Here is a 27,425-nt window from a genome sequence, read left to right as displayed (position 1 = left end):
CGAGCGAGTCCAGAGAAGGGCGACCAAGCTTGTGAGGGGTCTGGAGAACAAGTCTTACGAGGAGCGGCTGAGGGAGCTGGGCTTGTTCAGCCTGGAGAAGAGGAGGCTCAGGGGCGACCTCATCGCTCTCTACAGTTACCTGAAAGGAGGCTGTAGAGAGGTGGGGGTTGGTCTATTCTCCCACGTGCCTGGTGACAGGACGAGGGGGAATGGGCTAAAGTTGCAACAGGGGAGTTTTAGGTTGGATGTTAGGAAGTACTTCTTTACCGAAAGGGTTATTAAGCATTGGAACGGGCTGCCCAGGGAGGTGGTGGAGTCACCATCCCTGGAGGTCTTTAAAAGACGTTTAGATGTAGAGCTTAGGGATATGGTTTAGTGGAGTACTTAGTGTTAGGTCGGAGGTTGGACTCGATGATCTTGAGGTCTCTTCCAACCTAAAGAAATCTGTGAATCTGGTTCAGACAGATAAATTCCTGAAAGACAACTGCATAGAGGGCTGGTAAACCCTAGGACAACTCAGTGATCGTTGAGTTAAAGTGAGCACAATCCACCTCGGTGCCTCCTTTGTAGCTCCAGCACAGCCCCACGAAGGTCAGTAAGAAACAGCTGATGAGTTGGATGTGCTATGTGCTCGCTCCAGCTACACGAAACTGACAGTCCAGAAAGAGGAAGCGTAAGATGATGTGATTTCTTCTCACTCACTTGCAATGACAGGCCTGAGAAATGTTAATTACTGGGCCAGTAATCAAATGTCATAAACAGCCACAGTAGACTAGAAAAAAAAAAATAATGTCATTTCAAATGTGTGGCAGATTTAATTACCTGCTGCTCAGAGGTATCTCAACAGAAGCACCAGATCTGATACAGGGATACAAAGGCATATATTGTTGCAATCCTGCGACTGAAAATAAGTCTAAGAGAGAGAAGAGAAGTTGAAAGGAAGACTCTATGAGCTAAGGAAGTATTATTCTGAAAGCGTGGCTTTTGACTTGGGAGTCTTAGAGGGAAGCAGAATCTCAGAAGTCACAGATGGACAAAGGGAAAAAAAAAAAAAAGATGAATCTGGTTTTGCTTGAAGCTTGAAAATGCTTGTGCCACAGAGTTTCTGGTAAGACATGCAGAGGAACACCATCGTTTCACTCTCCAACTCTGGTCTGGTCAGCTTCTTCATGCATCTATTTCCCCAGTCTGCTTTTTGCTGCATTTTTATGCAGCATAAAATCAACCATCTAAAATGCGATGCCTTTCCTGACCCCTGAACACAGACATATGATACAGAGTATTAACAACCCCCACCGGGCCATGCCCTGAACAAGTGGATAGACAGAGATACCGCTCTAGAATAACAAGCAGGCTAAAGAGTTAAGCCAAAAACAAACAGAAGGATAAAAAAGTGAAATATTTTTTTTCCTGCTGGCCAATGAAATTGCAGAGGAATTAAACTACCTGCTCAAGGCGGACATCCATGTCAACACTGGGTATTTACACTCTGATATGACAGAAAAGAACTAAAAGTTCAAAACAGAAGTTTGAGAATTACTACATTTAGGTAGGATAAAGCAACATGCTCGTAACCAGATCAACGCCTCAAGCAGGGAACCCTATGTATCTGCGCAGACACCCACGTGGCTTCTCATCAGTAATCTCCTAAAGACAGGAGCCTAATGAAGAGTGAAAATGCAGACAGAAAATGCTGCAGAAGACGAGGAGTTCAAGAAGAGTATTTTTAAATAGCCAAGAAACAACGATACAAACAAAAAAGGGTAATTTCTTCTAGAAGGAGTAATGGCACAATATGGAGGAGAAAAGATAACCAACAAATGGAGAGAGGGGGCCAACAGGCAGCAGTTGTAAGGTATTAATGCTCTGTACTTCACACAGGAGATTAGGGAGATCAGACAGAATTTTTGTGTTATACTAGGGGCTCTTAGGAGAAACACATCCATTTGGAGGTAGAGACACGGGAGCTGCTACTGCCCTTTAATCTCCACCCAGAAGTCAAAATACAGCATGCTTGAGGCTTTTTTAATGAGGAACAGAAATGGTTGATGGAATCAAATATTTCTTTCTTGCAATCTTGTTTATTTAAAAAACAAAACAAAAAAAACAAACAAACATATAGAGCTTCAATTTCCTTGGGGATCGGCTACTAGCTGCTTGTTTTGAGTCATTTACTTTGACAGTTTTTTCCAAAAGGCTCCTTTCTACTGCAGCCAGAAGCTATGCCTGAACAGGAGGGATTCTCTTGTCAGCTGGATTTTGTATAGCTAAAACCTGACTTTTCCTTCCCTTTTTTTATTAATACTGCCATGAAGTGGAAATACCTCTCCATCATGCCAAACCTTCAAAAATTTTTTTATTTAACTTAGGAAACATTCTGAACAAAACCAAGCACTTTTTTTTTTTTTTTAAAGTAGGAAAGATGTCTATTCTCTGGATGAAACCCACTAATTTCTCCTAATAGAGGGCAATAAGGAAGCGTGTGCTAACAGTCTGCTCCCCAAGAGCTCAGATCAGATGACTGTTTTCAGCCTTAATTCCTCTCACTGGGGTCTTTCAATTCGTCCTCAAAACTGAAAACAAAGCCAGGTTCAATTTGTTTGATTCAGACAGTAGCGAAGTCCAGGGCACTTGCTTGTGTTTGAAATGATCAATGAAGAGAAAAGACATTATCTGTCAAGCCAGTGTGAGAAGCTGGATTATCTGAAGAGTACTTGGGTGGCAAAGCAATGCTCAGTCATTCAGTGTTGCAGAATGGGTGGCCTCAATCTTTCATTTTGTTTCAGGTGGAAAAAAAATAAATAAATTAAACACAACAACCTTAAAGCAATATTTTCTTCACTTACATATTAGAGGCGGACCAGTAAGAAAAGCAGTTATGTATTGTATGACCACAAAATACAGCTAGGGTGTATGACTGTACCACCACTAAAGAGTTGGATTAAATACCTACTGCAGTCAATGGAAGTCTTCTTCCGTCATAACCTCTTCATTGGTGCAGGATGTCACGACAGCAGTAAATTCGAAACATCGTTTAATCTTTGCCTTTAAATTTTGCCACATAAATGTCTCATGCATGAGTCACTTTATATATAGGCGTACAAATACATCCAAAGGCCCATAGAAACATCCAAGCTGATGGCATAACAAGATTTTTCCCTTACTTCTAAAAAGAACATCGGTCTTTCTGAATTTTGTAAGAGCTCGTGTGCTTGCTTTCTAGCAATTTTCAGGTATTTCTACTAAGTATCACCTCTATTTTGCACTCCCCAGGCCTCCTAAAATCCAGGCCTGAACTCTGTGTTTATTATTTCATTAGAACCATTGCATATGCAAGGTTTGGACAAATATCTTTATAAATCATCTTCTCTGGATGATATACAGGACACCTGCACTTCACCCATTAGTTTCTGAAATTGATCTACCCATAATCTATGCAACTCCAAATTACTTCACGCATAATTAGGCACTTCCACGTTTTCATTACTCATGTTTCTTTCTGTAATGTTTACACAGCACCAATCATACAGCTGCCCTTGTACAGATTGGAACGTATCACTAATTACTGATGTTTAATTTGGTTGTATTCCTCTACAAGAGAGGATATTGTTTTCAAGGGCCTTGTTCCTCGCAGCCCAGATGTTCAGGGACCATGAAGTCACTGAGGTGCATAAATTCATTTGAATTTACTGACCACAAGTAAAATATGCATGCCATTTTATTTCCTAACTTGTGTATCTTTATCTAAAACATAATTCACTAAGGCTGCTAACACTTTACGTGTGATGCCTTACATACTGTTTTACATTTTTTTTGTTTACTTGTAGTTAAAAAATCCGTATTTTACCTCTTTGAAGTTTGAAATCGTTGTTGGAAAACAGTATCTATAGGTCAGTTCATAACTTACTGGCTTTCCTCTCGTCAGTTTAGATGAATGACTACACCCTGTTCAGGCCAGGCAGCTGCTTTTCAAGCAGCCCTCACAGATTTTGATTTCCTTCATCTATCGGAAGTCCCAGTACAGGCACAGAAGATAAAAATACAATTCTATTTATTTCCCCAGAACTGTATCCTATCTCCTCCACTTTGCCAGCTTCTATAGTTTCACAAATTATATGCTTAGATAATTAAAGCATGCGAAACCTCTCAGCTGTACTATGAACATTTATAAATCTGAAGAGGTGTGCAATAGAAAGCAACTTCGTAGGTTATAAGAACAAAGTAATGAAACCAAATAATTCCCGTATTCCAATCTGTGTTCAGACAAATTTGATTATAAAGGCACAGGCTACACAGCAACTAATATACTTCACTGAATACATAAAAATACAGATCATTTTCCTCGTGCATTGGCTCTTAGGCATGTTCAGAAACAACAATCAACACATGCACACAAAACATTTCCTAACCTAACTTACATACAGATTAATGGAATAAAAAAAAAAAAAAGAAAAACCTACTGTTATATAATAAACGTCCTTTGCAGAGGGATGTATCAATTGATAATTCATGGTGCCACACCATGGAACTTTAAGTCCTCAGGACAGAGAAGGAGGAAAAATATCTGTTCATAACTAAATGGTTCAAACCTGAACGAACTATTTGCTAGCATTATCCTTGCTATGGTGCCATAAACTAATGCAGTTTGTGGGAAGCATCTTCCACCTACAACGGATACTGCATTGGATATTTATCTACTAATACAAAATAGAGCTAAAAATAGTTTTTAAAAAGCAATAAAAAGTTTTAATAATCTACTACTTGGATTGGATGATTTAGGCATCAATTTATAAAACCTACACCATTACTCCTACTCCATTATGCAGCAATGAAACTGCTGTAGGTGTTTCTCTTCAAGTTACCCAGGGTATCTTCTCTGGTCTGTGTTACAGTAATAAAGTGAGTTTTCTATTACTTTTGATTTATGGTAGAAAGGCATCCTGGCTTGTGTCAGGAATAGTGCAGCCAGCAGGAGCAGGGAGGTGACTGTCCCCTGTACTCAGCCCTGGTGAGGCCACACCTCGAGTGCTGTGTTCAGTTTTGGGCCCCTCACTACAAGAAGGACATCGAGGCCCTGGAGCGTGTCCAGAGAAGGGCTACGAAGCTGGCGAAGGGCCTGGAGCACAAGTCCTGTGAGGAGCGGCTGAGGGAACTGGGGGTGTTGTGTCTGGAGAAGAGGAGGCTCAGGGAAGACCTCATTGCTCTCTACAACTACCTGAAAGGAAGGTGTGGGGAGCTGGGGGTCGGCCTCTTCTCACAGGTAACCAGTGACAGGACTAGAGGGAATGGCCTCAAGCTGCCCCAGGGGAGGTTCAGGTTGGAAATGAGGAGACATTTCTTCTCAGAAAGAGCAGTCAGGCACTGGGACGGGTTGCCCAGGGAGGTGGTGGAGTCACCGTCCCTGGGGGTGTTCAAGGAAAGGCTGGACGTGGTGCTTAGGGACATGGTTTAGTGGGTGACACTGGTGGTAGGGGATGGTTGGACCAGATGATCTTGGAGGACTTTGCCAACCTTAATGGTTCTATGACAGGGAAAAGGGGTTAGGTGTACATTTGACTTTTGCTACATGGGTAGAAATTAAAATGGGCACTTTAATTCTGCTACAGTTTAGCAAGAAGTACTTGTATGATTCAGTTTCATCAGATGTGTGAATATAAATTCCCTAGGGATATAATTAGCTATATTTTATCATAAATTTCATTCCCATAGACAGATGCTGCTACTGCATCACACTGATAACAACAAAGACCAACTGACACTGAAGACATCATCTGAAATGTGTTTTTCTAAGACAGTAGGTACAGCAAGAGAATCATTAAATAGTGCTGAATAAAAGTACTGATGTTTTTTTCCCAGTTGGTTTACCATATCTACTTGAAGGGCAGTTTATTTTATAAATATAAACAAATCAACCTTTTCCATTTTCATGAAGTTATATCTATCTACAAAAATCACCTTTTGCTCCTGATACCAAAAATACCGTGTATGGGAATTCTCAGCTTGCTGTATCTGTACAGGCTTTTACAAGAGGCTACAAAAACATCCACTTGTTTTGAAAACCATGATTTTGATCTATTTACCTCTTGTCAGCTAAAAGGTCATTTCTCCACTGCAGCTATTTCTCAATGCTCTAAGCAATCTGATCACAGATTCAGACTTCTAAGATGCCGTACTTATTCCCTGTGTTCTGAGAAAGAGCACCTACTTTTCAAGAACTTTGCTGAAAAGTCCTTTTTCCACAATGGACCACCAAATGCAACGCTGCTAAATGATCTTGCTTTTTCTAAATAGCTCCCAAAGACAACAACAGGAGCCAACGTCTGAGCTGAAATCAGAACTCAAAATAAATTATTTGAAATATAATTTGAGAATTAATCATTTGAGTTTTTCCATTTTAAAAAGTATTGCACAAATACAGACCCGACACGTATTTCTCTCTCAGATACTACCATATAACATCTCCAGGTATGTATCCACATACCAGTGTTGATTTCCATGTAGTCTGCTATTTTTATCGCACGTTTCTATACTCCCGCCTACACTCACATACACTGAAATGTCTCTTTCAAGATGACTTCTCAATTCAAAATATATTCCAGAAAGCTGGGATTTTCTTCCATTTTTCACATAAAGAAATCTAGCCGTGAATATTTTTTTGTTCTCATTTCTCCTGTCTGTTTTCCAGCTGGAAAAAATGAACTACAATACAGATAACATTCAGCCTTATACCAGGTTTTGAACACAGGGCTTTTTCCTAACATTAGAAACAGAGCTATAGTTAAAAGTGTCAGACAACTAGGATCCTTTCTTTTCCTTCTTTCAGACATGACACCAGAACTTTTAAAAATAAGCTTGGCATGCAGAATACGTCTCATTGCTTCTAGCCCCAACCATTTTTTATTTTTATTTTTTAATCAAAATGATTTCACATATTTTTTCACCTCCCTCAGCTCTTGAATTTGAAGCAGTCACGTTGCTGTCACTGAGACGGTTTGGGGATTAAAAGGAGTCTGGACTTGTGAGAAGTTAATCTCTTATATTGGCCTATTTCTTCCATTTAGATTCTTCATGCTAAAGCTGTTATCACATTTCTACGTTATTCTAACCTGAATTAAGGCAGTTCAACTGATTATGTAGGAGGATGGACGTCCCATTTGTCTCCATGGTCTGTAGATTGGAATCCTAATGCCAGAGCCTTAAGTTAGTCACAAAAATGAATCCTGTAAAATCCCCAACTTCTGTGTCTATTAATGGGAGCTCTGTACAAAGCCTCAGAACTGAACATAATCCAAGAGCAGAAGGAGCAGAGGAAAGCTCTTGGGTGAGCTGTTTCTTTTCCTAATTCATTACTACTTCTTTTATCTTCCTCTTTGGCAAGGTCTCAGTCAGCACTCAAGCACATACACACAATCTGAGGGAACAGCAGGACAGTAATTCAAATTTGTATTACATGTCGCAGGGTACAGTTCCTCCTGATTCTGCCACTAGTATTAAAACAGGGTTAGCTACATACTTCTGCAAAAATACTGAAGTATTCAAAAACCTAACACCGATACGTAATTGGCATTAACTTTGGCTAGGACTGCACGAAAGAGACTGTTCACACTTCTCTCAGTTACTGTTCCAGAGTGTCTGGGACCTGAAAGATGGTGCTGTACCTGTTAATTTCTGGCAGGTCTTTCGGGGCTTGCGGCAGAAAGGATTCTCTGAGATGTCACAGAATGAAAGAACGGCTCTGGTTGGAAGGGACCCAGTCCCACCCCCCTGCCATGGGCAGGGACACCTCCCACCAGACCAGGTTGCCCAAAGCCCCATCCAGCCTGGCCTTGAACACCTCCAGGGATGGGGCAGCCACAGCTTCTCTGGGCAGCCTGTGCCAGGGCCTCACCACCCTCACAGTGAAGAATTTCCTCCTAACATATAATCTAAATCCCCCCTCATTTACTTTAAAGCCATTCCTCCTCGTCCTATCACTCCAAACCCTGACCAAGAGTCCCTCCCCAGCTTTCCTGTAGGCCCCCTTCAGGCACTGGAAGGCTGCTGTAAGGTCTCCCCAGTGCCTTCTCTTCTCCAGGCTGAACAACCCCAGCTCCCTCAGCCTGTCTTCATAGGAGAGGTGCTACAGCCCTCTAACCATCCTCATGACCCTCCTCTGGACTCACTCAAAGAGGTCCGTGTCCTTCTTGTGCTGGGGACCCCAGAGCTGAACGCAGCACTCCAGGTGGGGTCTCACGAAAGCTGAGCAGAGGGGGAGAATCCCCTCCCTCACCCTGCTGGCCACATTTCGTTTGAGGCAGCCCAGGATACAGCTGGTTCCTGGGCTGCAAGCGCACATTGCTGGCTCATGGTGAGCTCCTCATCAGCCAACATCCTCATGTCCTTCTCCTCAGGGCTGCTCTCAATCAATGTCTGCCAGGATGGCTGGCCTAATACATTAACAAAGTTGGAAGTTTGTTACCTCTGGCATTAGTTATTTGTAAAATGAAATATGAATCATCAATAAAATACATTGTAGGAGTCAACCTGGATAAACTCACTTGCAACTCCATCCGAGTAAAGAAAGGGCTACCCAAAATTCCTATCAGCAAATCTTGAAGTTGCTTGGCAACAGTAGGAGCATCTGGCACACCTAAAGGCTGAGTGAGATAACTGTGGAGGTTGACAAGGAAAGGAAAAGCGAGGGACAGAAGAAAAGAGACAGACAGGGAGCGCAAGGGAAAAATCTGTATGTGCTCCAAAACGCCCCAATTTTAGTCCCTCTCCTGCACTGCCACCCACCTCTACCTTGCAAGGGTGCACACACGATGTGCTACATTGTTCAGAGATGGACCAGCTGGAAATGGCTTTAGATAGCTAAATTACAACACCTTAAGAAAGAGAACGCATCCCAGAGAGAAAAAAACGAAAGAATTTTGACAGAGCAGTTGACCATATGCGTATGTTTATACATACAGATAATGATATATAGGGATATCAATAGCATATGTAGTCAGTTGTGCCGAATCACTTTGGATGCAGAACATCATCAACGTTCAGGTGTGTCGGAAACGTAGATGAAAATAAGCACATTTCTCTTTTTTTTTTTTGCTATTTCCATTTAGCAGCTTTGCTTTACTATACTCTATTAGAAAATGTAATTTCACATACCAGCATGCAATCTGTTCCAATTTATACTATACCTTGCCTCCAAAGCTTGCTCACTCAGAAGTTTTCTTTTACTCAGAACTGTCAAATACTCGTGTGTCTTAACTCATTTAACGTATGAAGCTGACAGAAGACACACTGAGAAACCACTAATTCTACAGAACTATAAACCCAGTTGTACCTTAAGACATCCAAACATAGAGTATAATAATGACCACTGACCAAAAGAAATGGCCTGTCAGAAAAGATCATCTACCCCTGCTTTCGTATAAATTGGATGCTCAGCTTTTGTAAAGGAAAAAATGTACAGATACAGGCATTTATTTTTATGAGATACATTTAATGAACTGTTTTTACCTCCTTTTATTATTATGCACTGCGGGAGATGTTTGAAAAATATCTAATTCCCAGCAGGTACAGTGCATAACCCTGTATTTCTCCTGGTCCCTTCACCATTTCTGTGCAGCTGTGACATTGCTGTCCAAGGCGTACAAGCAGTATGATTCTCCTAGTCACAATCTGAAATATCCATTAAAACATCAGTTTTGCACTATCCAGAAACTGTTTTTTCTTTGTTTTTTTTTTTTTTTTTTTTTTTCTGGATATTTTGTCTACAAAGATCTCACTGGAAACATGCAGACATGTATACTTTATAGACAAACAGTTGGATTACTGTTGCCACCACTGCTGATTACACCCATACCCAAAATCTGGATGCTCTCAAAGTGCCTGTCTTGGAGCATATAATGATGCAGACGGCCTGCTGGCTGTTCTGAGCCAGTACAAACCCTAACACAACTGTGCTCAGCAGAAGTGGGAAAGGAGGGAGAATCAGTGCAGACAAATGGTCATGTTCTCCACCTGCTGTGCTACAAGGAACTCCCCTCTCTGTGTACATGTTGTTGTGAGTCCCACTACACCTGGTAGATTTCCTTATGAAGGTCCTAGGAGAAAAACTGATACCGATTACAGGACTGTCTTAACTGGGTATTTAACCTACTAAGAAACAAAAGGAAAATAAAGGTATGCACTGTAAAGTGCCTGACCTGCAGGACAGGCTCTCCAGAAGTGCCTTTAGCACTGCAAAGCATCTAGCCAGGCTTTTGGAAATCTCTTGCTTGATGGACACTGAGATGTGGAGCTGGCAGAAGATTGCTCAGCTCCAGCTTTGTGCCACGGGCAGCAGGAAAGGAAGGAGCTGAGCAGCAGAAAGCCCACAGTGTTCTTACGCTTTCCTGGCAGGATACATGACTCCAAGGCACTCAAGGCGCAAGGGTAGCTCAGGAAAAACTTCCCATTTCGTCCCCAGCCATGGATAGAGCCCCACGATGGTTTCACATGGACGCTGTACTATATGGCAAACATACCTTCGGACAGATTTGCAGTAACTCTTCCACTGCAGATACATACGTGTTCAGCTCCACTGATGGTACTGGCTTACTGTAGAGCATAAAATTTTCTGTGAAGCATCACAGATACTGACCTGACAATGATTAAATCCCAGCCAAAACCACTAACTGCCAACAAAGGAGGCAATGGCTTGGCAGAAATACCACAGTCGTTCATAATAAAGAACTGTATGATTATTATCTACAAGGTTCACTAAAGAAATGTTTTCCATTTAAAATAAAACAAAACACAAAGTGACTTGCGAACTTCAATATAGACTCATAACTAAAGAACAATTTCATGGTTTGCACATCACTAACATTGACATTTAAGTTACATCCTGTTGATAAAATACCATTTAAAAGAGAAACTATCTCGTTCTCTCAAACCCATGTTACTTTTGCAATGGTGACAGAATTAAAATAGCAGTATACATTTCCCTTAAGGCAATGAGCTGATGTGTTTGTGTGTAAGTGAAGATGTGGAAAATAAAAAGCTTGAAAACCATCATTTTTATAGAATTGTTAAATTTTGCACAAAATGAACCTATGTAAGAAATACTTTAGGCATTGGTCCCTTCTAGTCATTTATGCTTCTTTCAAGCTGCGGGAAGTAACTTTCTGCAGAAGAGATTTTGTGAAAAATAACACTGGAAGTTATTTTCACTAGATCTTGAAGGGTAGATAATACAAACACTAGAGTTTAGAAGTTCCTTTTACAACATCAGCAACTTAAGCACAACGTGCTGGCCTCTGATTCTTGCAGTTTAATTTTCTCTATCCAGCTAATCTGGGGATAAAAAAGTGAGTTGAAGAATTCTGTATTACTAAAATTCAAAGGATTTTACATTACAACTCTAAAAACAAAACAAAACAAGAAAACCCCACAAAACTTCCTATTCTTTTTCACTTCATGGTTTTCATTTGAATTCAGTTCCCAAGACATTTTTTAAAACATCCCAGACTTGGGCACTGGTAGGTGACTGCATAATATTCTCCCTCTGAAAATGTTTCTGGGTTGTGTCTGCGTACTAACTGACGCACCGTTTCAACATCATGTGTGAGTATCTGAGGTACTCACAGAATGAAAGATTCTCCCATAATAAGAAATGCTGTAATTAATTTCTAAAGCTGGGAGCTTTTCCACCCACAGAGCCTGTGAGGAGCACAGGAGATACCTCCACTTGCTTCCCACATGGCGCAGCTGGCCCTATGGGACTTGAGCAGTTCAGCTCCCGCTGGAATTTTGCCCATGTCTCAAGAAATTAAAACACTCTTGCTCACAGGGAACCCCAGTTTGAGAAGCACTCGAGCTCTACAGACACTCCTGCAAAAAAAGAACCAGAAACAGAAGATGGTTGGTTTGTCATCTGTGAACTTGTTCTGAATGTGGCGATATCCCAAGTAACAAGTGCTACTTGGAGGGTACGTGCACCCTGTCACCCTTCCGACAGTTGTTCAAATGTCTTTTTGCAATAAAAAAAATCAGAAATCTTTGAATAAGACAGGAAATCAATACGTCACCAACAGGGCTTGCCACCTGGTGATTTTGCACAAGGGTAACTTTTTAGTACTCGGTGACATCACACAATTTTTGGAGCTCCTTGGCAGCAGGGTAGCTGTTGGATGATACCACTCTACTGATCTTCCACAAATTGCAAATACCATCAGTAGTATGTGAACAAAGTTGCTTAAAAATAGAAGATGTACTGTGGTGCTGACATTCTACATATTGTGTAAATTTAAGCTCGTCAAGGCTGGTAGTTGCCAAAGCAGTTTTGCAGAACCCAGAACACCCGCGGTGCTCAGCATGACTGTAGCATCTGGCATGGTGGCTGGGGAGAGATCCGTGCGCTCCCCTGGGCTCTGCTCTGCAACACAGAAGCCTAAGATTAACATCTGAACTCTGACACTGATGGAGAAATGGCCTTCGGTATACCAACGAGCTATCCCACCTTCCCTGACAGGGTCATCCATGATGGTAAACAAATAAAACAGAAGGTTAGTATGGCTAATAACACAGGGTAAGTCGTGACAGTTACACTTGTACTCCCTTTTAGAGGTGTTCACCCACCACACTGTGACATCCACGCTACAGATGGAAAAGAAGATGAAAAGAAGGAATCAGTGCTGCTTAAGCCCTGGGAACGATGTCCCTAAGCGGTGGCCCTCCTACTAACCAAATACCTCCTTGAAATTTGGAAAGCAGCCTACTGGAAGAGACATCTTTCTAAGCATTGTAGGGCTGGTAGCAGGAAGGTAAAAAGACCTCCAGTGCTGCACAACCCCAAAGACTTTGGTTCCCAGAGAAGGACTCTGTGTCACTGACATTTAGGCTTGCTGGAAATACAAGTACCCAGAACTTGCGGTGCTGGGTGCCGGTACTGAATGCGGCTTTTTTCAGTCTGAAGAAATTGGCTACAGCTGGAGCCGGAACATATTACAGAGTGACTATTTTTAGCCTTGCCCCTTTCAGCAGATAACAAGGAAATGGATGCTTTTTGGCTAATTACCACAAAGGCAAACTAGATATGCTCTTAAATGCAACGCCTGTGCTAGCAGGGGAGAAGGAGCAGAGCAACCAGCAGAGGAATATTGTTCCATGAAGCCCGTATTAAAGAAACAGGACAAGGAGAGCTCCTAAACTGCAACTACTGATTTCCTTCCCCAGAGAATAAGGAAAAATCCATGCAATATTTGCCATAAGCCCTTCTTAAATGCCTACCCCTAAATATCTCTATTGTTTTTGAAAATGACCTTCATGCCAGGCTCCTCTCAGCAACTTTCCTTTCCGAAAAGCACAGAAAACGTTCTGTAGGCCAGCTATGAAGAAGCATGACAGCATCCCAGCAGCATCTCATCACATGATTGCAATTGCACAGAAATGCAGGTGTGCCTATCACCTGGAATTGATAACAGTTAAAAGACACAAAGAAGACACATTTCATGCTGCACTGTTACAAAGCCATTTTAAGGCAAAAGAGAAAGGAGAAGAGTAAGTTAACCAGCAAGGAAGCCCACTTTTTTCATCCTGTGTCTCCATGCATTTGCAAGAGGAAGGAAATGGAGATCCAACAATTATCTGTGCAAAATTTAAAAGAGTGTCTGCTTTCCGTAAGTAATATGATTCATATGCTAGGCAGTGTATTGAACAAAAAAAGGTACATGCTTTTTTCTTTCTTTTCCTAAAATAGCCCATATACACCTGGCTAAGAGAAGCTGAAGTCAACAATGGGGCAAAAAAGATATGTTGACCTACATGAGTTTAAGAGAAACCTGATAAAATACCTGCTGCGTTACAAACAGTAGGTTATTCCTTCTTTATTAACGTTACTATAATGGCCAGAAGCAGCAACCAAAATTACAACTGTTTCATATCACTGCACAAAATAGCATGGTAATGTAACAGACCTATTAAAATCCAATCTCCGAACAGCACTTGGAAGAACAGTAGAAGACGATACACAAAATGGAAGGGAAAAGAGGCAGAGAAAAGATCCTAAGATTACAATGCAATACGTAGCAAACCAACAAAATCAACTCTACCAACTCTGAAATGAGGAATAACTGTTCCTCAGCGCTGCTCAACTCATCTCACTTTAACTCTGTTTTTCTTACTTGCTCCTCTTCCTTACTCTATTCCAAAAATCTGAAAAAAATGGACCAATAAACTTAAGAATTTACCACTTTGTAGTCCAATTGTTCCCAAGTAGAATGGTATTTGGTGAGTTACTTAAAACATCTTAGGGAACACCTTTTTGAACTGAGCTGAATTTTATTTCAAGACAAAGAAACTGATCTTCAGTGCTTGAAAATCGTGGTGACACTGACTCAAGAAGACGCAGCCTCAGCTGTGCGTAAAAACGGCCTCCCACTTCAAACAAACTGAACAGCATTCGCGCAGCACGTCAGCTGCTGCGGAAAACGCACGGGTTTCTTCATACATATTTATTTTGAAAGGGAATTCATAGCCAACTGAGCATATCTACCAAAATATATACGAAGTGGCATGCTGGTCAAATTATTCATTTTCTTTTCCTAGTAGGGGGTATGTGGGGAAAAAAAAAAAAGAAAAAACTGGCATAATGTTCATTTTCAGCAATATTCTAAACTGTCAGTCAACACTCTCAACAGTATTTTTGAGATGACGAGCAAATAGTTCAACTCGTCTACACTAATTAAATTTCACTTGCTTGGCCTAGACCAGCAAATGTCAGGACTTCTGGCAACCTATGTAATACGGTTATAAAGAAATGTGACTTTTCAAAGGTGGAAGATGATAAATTATTCCAGAACAGCTTACAGCCCATTTTTCCTAAAAGCCCCCGATACGTGTTTATTCCAGGAGTTTTTTCTAAGGGCCTCCATCACATTCTCTGTAGAAGTCTTTCCACAGAAAAAGCAAGACGACATACAAAATTCTTGTAACCTTGTTATGAGCTGCCACGTTGGCAAATACCATTTTCACTAATAATAATTCAAGTTGTATTTTTAAGTTGCTTGAGAGAATCATGGAGATTACAACCTCACTGCAGTTTTAAATGTCAGATCTCGCCTTCCGAAATCTTTTTTCTGACTCCTTTTTTCAATCTAGCCCACAGTTTAGGAAAGTTCAGTGATTCAGATTACGTATACCTGATCCAGAGTCTCCAAAAAACCTGTGAAAGGCAATCAGCATTTGAGGAGAACGTTAAGAATGAAACATGGACTGTGATTTTCTCCCAATTTTTGCGTGCCATGCACTGCTGTTGGGGAAGCACTATCAAACACCACATTCATCAAATACTTGAGCAGTGCCTGAATGTGCCTTCAAAGCCTCCTCCAAGAACTGTTAGTCTGGTACCCAGCTACCACGTTGCGAACGATGTGAGCAATCCCAAGGAACTCGTTGTAGCTACTGATCTTGATAATATGTCAGGTTGAATCAGAGCTGTGCAGAAGTCGCTCCCCGAGTTGTTTTTCTCAACTTTCCTCAAAACGAAATGTAGTTGGAGCATCTAGGATACCAATGCATTCAATTCATTTTTGAAAAATAAGTTTTCTGTGAGGAAAATGGAGAAACAGAAGAAAACAGAAATGGGAAGGGGAGACCGAGCAAGAATCTTGAAGGAAGTGGGCCAGCCGTGGTCAGGGGGAAGGGCAGGAGCGAGGTGAGGACCTGGGCAAGAAGGGAAGCAGGTAGTGTGGCAGAGAGGATTTGAAACGGAGTGCATGCCAGTCCCCTATTTTCTCTTTCTCTTCATAGCAAAAACACCTCATAACTATCAAAGCCTTATTTTCTTCTCCTCTCAAGTTAAACAGAGCCTGAGGGGATCCCGACTGCCTGGGGGACTCCTCTCTCCCTGTGCCCAGTTCTTTACAATGCAGACTAGCCTCTTGGGGGACCTCTCTCTTTGGGAAATCATTAACGCCAAGGCAATGAAACACTGGGACCATGGAATGAAAGTAATGCAAATGAACATCTCTTAAGCTTAAGAGACAACATTAAGTGACAGACAACACCTCCTCATGGTGTAAAGCCGACTACAGTGAGATGGAGAAAATAATCTAGTTTGGGCGGGACCTGCTGGGTGGATCTGGAGGCTGCCTAGGGGAAGGCAGCCTGCCTAGGGTGATGTGTGGTGGGGCACAAGACAAAGAGTGTGTGCTGTACAAACAGCCATACGTGTAATCCCAGATGTGAGATACACCCTCTGCTGCAACAGGTTACACACCATCATCTTCCAGTGTCCTAGAGGCGTAGGGCAAGCAGGGGAGTAGCAGCAAGGGGTAGCGGCTCAGAAGAGTCTCTTCTGTGACCACCACATAGTAAATCTGCCTGCAGTTGGGAACAGAGTCTATTTTTTCACCACATAATCCAAATATTTTCAAGTGGGACCATGAGATCCACTACCACGAGACAGGTATCAGGACAGGTGCTTGGAAACCCCGTATTATTTTCCAACGAGCTGCAACAGCATCACCAGCAGTAACTGTAAGTGTGTAACTTACCATTAAGGCATTACAAAGAAGAGAGACGCTATTAATAAAAAAATATCTAAGAAATCCAGTATCATGAAGTTTTACTAGTGCAGGACAGCAAGTGTTTCATGGCATTTGTTCCCCTTCTAGAGCCTGGAGTTCAGGGAAATGGAACAAATAAATCTGCCAACAACAAAACTTGATAATAAATAACAAAACAGATAACACCAAGTGAAGGTCACACAACTTTTGTTTAACCTTTCTGACAGCAGACACATCTGTGCCTTGTATTTAAATGGTTCTGAACGTAAGCTGTCTGCAGCCCTTCCCATAATCAAATCAAAGGCTGCTCCTTGGGAAAAAACAACAATCATCTGCTAGGTTTGACAACGCTTTCACCCCTACGTACGTGTCGTCTAATTCTGTGCTTTCATTACCCGTCCTAAAACCCACGTCTCACACTCATCTCCCACCTAACTGCTGGCAGGCCCGTCACAAGACCATCACTCCGTCCTCCCGTCAAAACTCTACAAAACAGGACAGAAACCAAATGGGAGGCAGCACGTCGTACCCATTAGCCTACTTCCTTGACCCAGATACAGAGGGTAAAAGAGAAGGGATCCATATCTTCGTTCGATACCAGGGAAGCATCTAATTCCTTTTGGTCACTGCCAGCTCTTGGAAAACAAATGATTAGAGTTATTGGAGTGTGCAGCTTAACTTCATTTTCTGGGTCTTCAAAGTTTGAAGCAACTGCACTTATCATTTAATTTTATTTCCTTCCCAAATTCAATTTACTGTTGTAGCACTTGAAGCCTACACAACAGATTTGCTGTTTTCTCAATATTATCAATTCCACCTTTGGAGAGTCTCTCTCATGTAAAGCACAATAGTAAATAAAAAAGGGAATAAAAATGGTTTAATATAACACAATTCTATAATTGATGTGGTTTATCTTCAATGCTCTCACTTTTTTTTTTCCCCAGTACAAATACACACTGCACCATGCTGAGGGTGGGAGAGAATAAAAAGGGAGCGAAAAGTTAGATTCTGCTACTGAAATACCAGAAACGGTATTTGGACATAAACCAATTTCTTTTGAGGCTCTGACTGCTAGATCTGCTAAATCTCATGCTGATTTCCACCAGATGAGATTTTTATTTTTTTCTTCTAACAACGTGCAAAGTTAGAAACTAGGCATACACAGCCTGACAATTTTTCTACAGCAAAGAAAAAAAAAGGGTACAGTCAGTTTTCTCAGTGCTTCCAAAGACAAAACCTGCTTTCATGGTTTATATCTTTGTTGCTCCTGTAGGAGTTCTACACACAAAAAAAAATCAGAGATCAGAAGGGGCATGCGTGTGCACATGACAGAAAGTAGAATGCTGGAAAATTTGAAGTTTGGGTAGTGTGTCGGTTTGGTTTTGGCCTCCTGCTGTGGCCTTACCGCGGAAGCTTTTCTGATGAGGAACAGAAGGCTGTGTACAAAATGCGAAAAAGCACTTGGATCAAGCAACCTGTGATTAAAACAATTATGAAGCAAATACATTGCACAGACTATATTCATATACATTTAAATTAGCCAGATTGAAATGAGTCCTTTTCTAGTAACATCACATTTGCTTCATACTCCATTTCACACTGATGACAAAAATCATGACAGCAATCAGAGAACACAGTCTGAAATGAAATAGCTCACTGCACATGAGCAAAGTTATGGCACTGATTTGCCAGCAGCTAGAACATAACGTCTCAGAATGGAATAAACACAATAAGGAAATACTGGAGCAGTTTAGATCGCAGAGGAAGTTAATAAAACATAAGATACTGTAAATGTGGTATATGATGCACAGAAAACAGATCAGGAATTGGGGAAAAACATCAAAACATCATTTTGCTTTTTCTGCATTTATTTTGAAGGTTTTAAAACTAAGTGTGTAACACCGACAATTGTCTTTCTGAAATTTCCTGCCTTGCATTTCTATATATACAACCAACTAACAACGTAAGAGGATGATTTAATGAAAACTCACATGTTTAAAATATATAAGTATGGATTTAATATAGTGCATGATTGAATTCCAAATCTGATTTATTAATAGAGAGCATCACCAAGTTAATTATGCAAATGATATATGAATCACATGGTGACTTCTAGATGCATTGCATGAAATTTTCCAAAGTCACTAAGTGAAACTAAAATTTGCAACTTGTGATTTCCATGTCACTTCCATTACTTTTTCTAGCAAGCGTCCCAGTTTAGGTTGAGCACTTCTCCCTAAAGTCTTTCCTATTCTGGGCATTTTAAATATCTTCTCAGAGGTACTCTTTGTCTAGCATGGCACAGTTTTAAGTGTTAAGTGGAATTCACTTTGGACAATCCACACAGATTCCTATACACCAGAAGCTGGTCCTAACCAGACAAACAAACCCTTAAGGCTTCAGTAAATTCTGTTTTCATCACATTTAAATACAGGCATGCATTCATATGAGTGCTCTAATAAGAGTTTTGTACACAATGAAACGCACAAGTCCACATCACCCCACCAGACAACACCAGAGGGAGGTATAAGCCTCACACCAGCCTCCATTCCTTTACAGTAAATCCACCCTAAAATCAGGAACAGTTCCAATCCTGTGTAAATCCTATGTAAAACCACTAAAATGCTGAAGTTGTCCATCCCTAGGAAGACAATAATAAAAGCATCAAAGTAAGATATTACTTATCCATTTCTAATAGAGCTGCCCTACCTTTTCAGTTTCATATAATTTTCACTAGCTGCAGGTCTGCATTCAGCACGTTGCACCACTATTCCTTCCAGGGAAAGTTTATCTAGTTGGAAAAAAACAAAGCAAAACTGGACATTAAAATAAAATTCACCAACACAGTCAATATTTGAATTCTGTTTCAGCATTCTAATTCAGCATTTAGTAAATATAACGTAATTGTAAGTTCCCTAATCATATTCTAAAATCTCTGCTATTTTGAAACTGAAGAAAAAAGAAGGAAAAACATGACTGCAGAGCAGGTATCCCCAACACATTTTTATTTTGCCATCGGATGTTTTACATATCAAGAATGAATCACAAAGATGAAATTTTAAATAAAAGGCTGGTAACTGGGTGGTCTTCCTTTCTTCAGATTCTTGCATTCAACTTACCTAGGAACAGTTTTCTAGAAATGTGCACTGAATACAGTCAGTGTCCAAGAAAAGTAAAAAAAAAAAAAACACAAAGAGAACCTAACCACCAAAATATCCAAAACTAATTTCATTTTTACCTTCAGAAAAAAAAATAGTAATTAATTTTCATCTTATTATGATAAAAAACAAGTAATAGATATGCTAACACTTGGATAAAAAGAAATAAAGTCTTGCTGTTCATAACACAGACGATCACCCATCAGGTTCTAGTTAATACCGTTCTCCCCACATTCACCTCTGTAACAGTCACTTTGTCATCCGATGTGAACACCTTTTTGCCTAAAGCAACAACTCCTACCAGAGCAGTACGATAGTACCAGCCTACTCTAAAAAAAAAGTCTAAAAGTCTAAAAACTAAAAGCAACCTTATGTAGAAAGGAAGAAAGAAGTGACCGTGGCAAAATATTTCTGGGGTCTGTATTTCTACTACAATGTTCTAGTGCATGGAAGGGGGTGGTGGTGTCAATTTTTACCATTTCTTTTGGGTATAGCCAGTGCAATATGTATAAAATTTACACCTTTGGAATAGCCTTGCATAACAAGAAAAGATGAGTTTCTTAACATTAATGGTTTGATTAACTCTCACGATCTGAAATTTCCTTCCAAAAGACATTCCTGTCTTGCTGTCGGTGTAGGGTAGTACACTGTCACCGTCAGTTCCTGCTGACAGTGTCACCGAAAGAACAGAAACACTTAGAAAAAGTGATGTCAAGTAACACAAGGCTCTTTCTGAGATGCCTGTAATTTTTTCCAATGCCTTATCGGATGAAATATTATTACATCTGGAAATCTAAGCCCGCTCCCTCTGAATAATGCAGACAGCAATTACTTCAACACCAAGTATTTTAAAAATGATTTAATTTAAAACTTCTTGCTTTGGCTTAGAAATTCACTAGATCCTTTAAAGGAAGAAGAATACCACACGTTTGCAGGTAGTTTTGAACATAAAGCAACATATGAAAACATTTCTGTTTTTACTGATTTCTAAGGTTCATGACAAAGAGAAACAACCTGGCCAATTTGCCTGAACTCCCGTGCACTACAGACAATTACATTTTATCTTCTTTCTTCTGTACAGAACCTAGCAACCTGTGTGTGACTAAAGTGCTACTAATATCGGTGCTTAATTTCTAATACGAATTTGTCTCCAGCTTCTGGCATTTGGTTCTTATTATGTCTTTCTATAGTATGCTAAAGAGCCTTTTAGTACCTGGTATTTTCTCCCTGGGAAAGTACTTTTACATTGTAATCAAGTCACTTCTCAATCGTCTTCTCAATAAATGAAGTAGTTAAAGCTCATGCATTATCTCACCATAAGGCACTTTATGCCACACTTTAAGTTTCGTGGTTCATATCTGCACTTTGTTCAATTTTTCAATGACATTTTAAGAATATGGAAGGCAGAAAACGGATGTAATACTCCTGTACTCATCCTACCTAAACTAGATATGGATATAAAATAATGGATACAGGACAAGAGGTTGCAATTGATCTCACCTCACCTTAGCCATCTTAAGGTTATTCAGCAGACTCTGAATTCAAGAGGGAGGGCGACTTTCAGAAAGCAATCGGCCCCATCTCTTTTAGGATTCAATGAACTGCCCTGTGTTGTGTGGTCTCCCCCCCAAGATCAATTGCTCTCTGAAAATCAAGCTCAGGGGCTCGATGGAGCTGACTGCCGATTATATCACTAATGCATCTATTTTGAGTCTTTCCAAGCCTAGCGTTTTATCTCTGTGCTCTGCATTCCCCGTTCCTAGGTATGTAATTGCTTCTGGCTTGGTTAAAATGCATTTTCTTTAAACAGATTCTGTGAATTAAGTGATCCAGGTCACACTATGACAGTCCTGCCATAGTTATTCACTGTCTGACCAGCGTTTGTGTCAACCACGACACATCCTATGAGCAGTGATTTTCACTTACTGCTGTCCCCCTCGCTAATCCTGGAGGAAGCCCTTCAAACTACAACCCAAGTGACTTCCTACCGATAATTACTTTCTGATAACTGTCAGCTAGTTTTTAATCTTATTCCATGCTTGCTATTTTTTTAAACAAAAATCAGAATGTTATAAGATTTCAAATTACGTGCAATATGAAATGCTAAGCAGACTACAAACATGCTGTTACTTTATCAGACGGACTTGTCATCTCCGAAATAAATGAAACTAGAAATAAACTACTAGAAATTAAATACTTGACTTGAATACTTGAAACTAGAAATTAAATACCTGACTAGAAAAACCTTCATGTAAAGCCATGCTAGTTGTTATATTTCTGTTCTCTTCTATCCACTCAGCTCAATGACAATTTTTCCACTGGTTTGCATGGAACAAGGCTGACTAGCCCATACTCACCTAAGCCATGCAGGCCGGTTGTCTAAGCACTGACACACCACTGTCAATCGCTGCACAAAATTGTTGCTGAATTTTGAAGCCACACTCTTAAATCTGAAGAATGAGAATCTGTGGAACACACAGGTCCCCCACACCAACTATTCAGGAAGTAAAGTAACTGCTGTTTGAACCTACCCATTAAACATGCTTATCCTTAGTACTACCTCATGGTTTATGTCTTCAGCAATAACCTCTTTTAATTACCAATGGTCTGGACTTGTTTTTAATGCTCCAGCTGCTTCCCAGTACAAGGCTGTCCACAGTGTCTGACAGCATGGCCTTCCAGCTAACCCAGCCTGTTGTCAAAACTTATCCCCTGTCCAGAAGCTGAGGTTTGTGTCCCACTTTCCCTGGACTCTCCTGGGGATTTGAAGACATCCAGAGAGGCTATCGAACTAAATCTGCAAAGATACATGCAAACTTACAAATGCAAGAATGTAGTGGGGAAACGCTATTTTTACTCCTTTCACAGCCTAATTAGCCTTAAATCACCAACTGGTGCTTGGTAACTTCAGAAACTGGTCTCCTCTCACCTGTTGCAAGGCCAGAGCTGCAATGAAGAGACATCCAAAGTGCTACATGTCTGCCTTGACACCTCCATATCACATTAACCTAGAACCCAAAGGATGAATAAGGCTTGAAACTAGCAATTCCCCATTAAAAATACCTCATTTCCTCAGGTGTCTGACACCCTCAGAGACCTTACATGGTGGAGAGGTACAAATACAGAGTCGGTGCAGCTACAGGCAGGTTGCTCTGCCCCTAGCCGCAACATCAACTGCCAGAGGCACTCACCCCTGTATTCCTACCTGAACACCCCTGTGCTAATACATAAAGGAATTTCAAAAGTTTACTATTTAGTGAAGTGACAGAGAAATGGGGGAGATGCTGATTCCAGCTTCAAATTCCACTGATTATCACCACCAAATAAACAGAAGGGAGTTAAAAACACAAGAAAAGTGGGCCCACATGAACCTGATGAGGTTCAGCAAGGCCAAGTGCAAGGTGCTGAACCTGGGCAGGGGCAATCCCAGCCATGAGCACAGACTGGGAGAAGAGCTCACTGAGAGCAGCCCTGAGGAGAGGGACTTGGGGTTCTGGTGGCCAAAAAGCTGGACAGGAGCCATCAGTGAGTGCCTGCAGCCCAGCAGGCCAACTGCGTCCTGGGCTGCACCAGCAGAGGGGTGGGCAGCAGGGGAGGGAGGGCATTGTGCCCCTCTGCTCTGCCCTCGTGAGGCCCCACCTGGAGTGCTGCGTCCAGGGCTGGGCCCAGCACAAGGAGGGTGTGGGGCTGTGAGAGCAGGGCCAGAGGAGGGCCGTGAGGGTGGTCAGGGGGCTGGAGCACCTCTCCTGGGAAGAAAGGCTGAGAGAGCTGGGGACATTCAGCCTGGAGAAGAGAAGGCTCTGGGGAGACCTCATGGCGGCCTTTCAATATTTCAAGGGGGCTTGTGAAAAAGATGGAAAGCATCTTCTTACTCAGGCAGATAATGTTAGGACAAGGGGGAATGGTTTTAAACTACAAGAAGGGAGATTTAGATCAGCTGTTAGGAGGAAATCCTTCACTCAGAGGGTGGTGAGGCCCTGGCACAGGCTGCCCAGAGAAGCTGTGGCTGCCCCATCCCTGGAGGTGCTCAAGGCCAGGCTGGATGGGGCTTTGGGCAACCTGGTCTGGTGGGAGGTGTCCCTGCCCATGGCAGGGGGTTGGAAGTGGGTGATCTTTAAGGTCCCTTCCAACCCCAGTTAGTCTATGGTTCCATGAAAACACTTAAGGAAATCTTAGTAAACAGGCACTGGAAAAATTTATTGGAACTGTGGAGAAGATGTTTTTATTTTATTTTCTGAGAGAAAGAAAGAGGCAAAGACAGATTGGCTTGGAGATTTTAATGCGTTAATTTTTCTGTCTGACTGCACCTAGCTCTAATTTTCAGCCCCTAGATCTTTTTAGACCTGTAATTGCTAAGTTGAACAGCTTGGAAGAGAAGTTTTCTGCCCATCCAGGCACTTATATACTCTCAACCTCTATTAAGCCTAACAAACCACATTTCCTCCAATCTTCCAATAGCCATGTTTTTCAGCTTATTAATTGGTCTGAGAAACTTCCATTTATTAATGTCTCTCCTGAGCTGTGGTCCTCACAGACAGACTTGATGGTGCATGGGACAGGATCCAGTTTGCTGACCCCTGCCCACAGCGATCTCACTTCAGTTTCTGGGGATGCATTCACTGTACACAGGCCGGAGCCTCTGCCTTACCCTTCCCACAAGCATACATACTGCAAGCTCCACCTACAGTGTATTCCTAGGCATAAAAACTCCTATTTGGCCATATTAAAATATCCTAACCGACTACCCAAATGATTCTGCATCAGTAAGCGTCTCCTTGTCTACTACATTCCCAGTCTATATCATCTCCAGACTTTATCGGTAGCTGTCTCCTGCTAGATCGCTGACTAAAAATAAATAGGACTGAGAACCAAACCACAGCAACACTTTAGAGATAATTCTCTGCTTAACATTTACCAGTTTGAAACCTGGCAGATAATTTTGGTATTTTATATAATTGTGTAATTCATATAATTTTTGTATTTTGACAAATGGGACCTACTCAGAGATTTAACAGAAAAAAAGCACTGCCTCCTTTGCTGAACAAATTGCAACAACAACAAAAAGGTACAGTCCATTTTCCCTCCACCCACATTGATTAGCATTATATTACTCTCCTTTAATTTTCAACTAGTTGACTTCCAAGTCAGATGTTCTACTGTTTTTCACAGTCACTTTTTGTTCCTGCATACCTGAGTTGTCTAATTTACCTTTCAAATACTGGCACAGCATTTGTTTCTTCAGTCCTGGAGAACTGCAGTGCTCAAAAATTGCTGAAAAATATCAACAGGAACTGCTGACAGAGTTTCCTAGACAGCTCCTTTAAAACTCTTGAATGCAAATTGTTCACACTTCCTTGTTTGAAGTTCTTCAATTCTAATTAGTGTGTAGAGCTTGTCTTCAATAGCTGTTAAGCAACGTCCTGGAGTTATTACTGGGATGAGAATGCCTATGCTACTGTTACTGTGAGTTACTGTGAGACGGTAACTATTGAATGGTTTTAATTACCCCAAAACCTGGCCAATTTTCTGTGTTATGACATTAAATAACTAGCAAATTGCCTTGATAACCCAAACAGACTTTAAGAGGATGGTTTCCTAACACACTTCAAAAATTCTCCACCTCTTTTAGCTGTAGATTTCTCCTCATATCCTTTTGTGCTGTAACAAATAAAAATAGCTGTTTTCTGTAACCTGGGTCATCTTCACTGGTAACAGTCTCTCAGTGAAGCTGATGTTGTTCAGATGCATGAGTAAGCTGAACCCTTGGTAAACCACTGACTTTTCTGTCGTGTGCTCCAGCACTGAATCCTCAGCTCTACTAGGTGCTACTTCCAGACCAGGAGGTTCAGGAGGAGGATGGAAGCTGAGGAGGAGCAAGGTGTTTTTTTTTTCAAAAGGAAACACATAACACAAAATGAGGGGCAGACCCCTACCCCACTTCTCAGATTCCTTTTTCTGTGTAGATGACAGATAGCAGCACTGCAATTTTCACTGTCTCTGGGATGGCTTACCTGAGAAGGAGCTGAACTAGTGCCGCTTGAATGGCCAACCCCAGCAACCAGGTGACACAGCAGCAGTTTGTGAAGCAATAGTTATTTTGGGATTGCTAGCTACCCATGGCAGCAAGCATCATTCAGCTGTACAGGGCAGAAACAGAGGCAGCTCACTCACGGCATGGGACAGCATTCAGCAGCAAGCTGCTCCCTCCCAATCCATTTGGAAGCAGAAAGGACCAAGACACGCTGAGCACACCTCACTGCTCTCCTGGTGCACCACAAACACTCTGGGGTTAAAAGACTAGGGAAAATGTCTCTGAAGTTGTGAACCTTTACCAAAATGAACTTCTGGACAATATTTTAGGAGAAGGACAAACAGAGAAAAAAGGAAATTCAGTTTTTCTCGACAAATACCTTAAAATATACATGAAGCCACTCAAATACTTCCTACCTCACCAACCGAATGCACTGCAATAGTATATACATCACCAAGAGCACACAAAGAATAAGGGCTGTTTGGAAAAGTACGGCACATTAAGCAGAAAGTTTTCACAAAGATGTGCCTCTTTCAAATTTCACATTACAGATGCATGTGAAGTAAAGTTACATGGGTTTGTTGCAATGCAAGTTTTACGTCAAATCTACATTTTTCAAGCGTCAAAGGTTTGAATGTAAATATTCATGATCTCTACAGCATATTTGCCACATCAAATAGACTTTGAATATTTTATCGTATGAACCACTAAAATGAATTTGCACGATCTTTCGAAGAATATGTACTCGTTCAGGAAAGTAGAAAATTTCAACTGCAAGTGTTAAAACATTCAGAAGATTATGTAAAATGTAGAGAGATCAGCTTGTCACCAAAAAAAACCATATCCTTTAGAAACCCCAGCTCTCCTTGGAAATCCCTGCTTACTTCTGCCAGGACATCACTTTTTCAACTTCAAAGTATTTTAAGATCACCACGTAAGACAAAAACACCACAGAAATCATTTTCTTAGGGTTTAACAGCCACTAACATGGTTCAACGCTGTAGCTATACATGATTTAAGTACATTAACTGAATTTTCCACCATTTGACATTAAACTAAATTTCAACAGAAGCCTCTTGTAATGGCAACAAAAAAAAAACAACTTAAAATTACTCTGTTCTCTCATTTTCTTGATTATTCACTTAATTATTGTGAAGTAAGTTATATTCGGAAAAAAAAGTGTAAATGTTTAAAAATCAGAAGAAATTGGTTGAAATCTGACTAAAATGATGCTAAACACCTCAGTGGCATCAAAGAGTTAAAAATAAAACCATGACTAATTCCCGATAAATCAAATCTAATGAATAATATCTTCCTAATATATCACATACAGCAGCAGAAAAAAAATAGCATATCAGTGCTAGGGACACCCTGGCAAGTAGAACAGCGAGTAAAAAAAAAAAGTGCATTTATTTCTACTAGATTCAGTTACCAATTAATAAAATATTATAGTGATGACTCTACAGTATCAATAAACAGCCTTAGAGACAGTGGGAGCGGCATGAATAATATCTTTAGGAACAGAGCAGAAGAATTTAAGGTATAATCTGTCTCTCTGTTGTTAATTGCGCAAAGTAGGAGGCATCTACCTGTAAAAGTGAAAAATACATCTGGAAGAAGATGGGATCTCCTCCCTGCGTCCAGCCCGAGGTAGGTGCTCGCTCCTGCCCCTGCTTTGGATGCATGCGGCGCCTCCCGCCC

General features: G+C 41.0%; 1 protein-coding gene across 1 annotated transcript in view; it reads right to left on the bottom strand.

Moving 5' to 3' along the window:
- The window catches only part of GTF2F2 (general transcription factor IIF subunit 2), a 93,529-nt gene that overhangs the window by 33,876 nt on the left and 32,228 nt on the right, over positions 1-27,425 (bottom strand). The window contains exon 6 of the mRNA XM_048046934.2: positions 19,245-19,326. Within this exon, the coding sequence (XP_047902891.1) occupies positions 19,245-19,326 (82 nt within the window). The remainder of the gene's footprint in view (positions 1-19,244; positions 19,327-27,425) is intronic.

This window comes from Anser cygnoides, chromosome 1, assembly GCF_040182565.1.
Source record: "Anser cygnoides isolate HZ-2024a breed goose chromosome 1, Taihu_goose_T2T_genome, whole genome shotgun sequence".
Classification (NCBI taxonomy): domain Eukaryota; kingdom Metazoa; phylum Chordata; class Aves; order Anseriformes; family Anatidae; genus Anser; species Anser cygnoides.
Note: the sequence above shows the minus strand (reverse complement) of the source record. Positions and strands in the feature narration are given on the sequence as shown.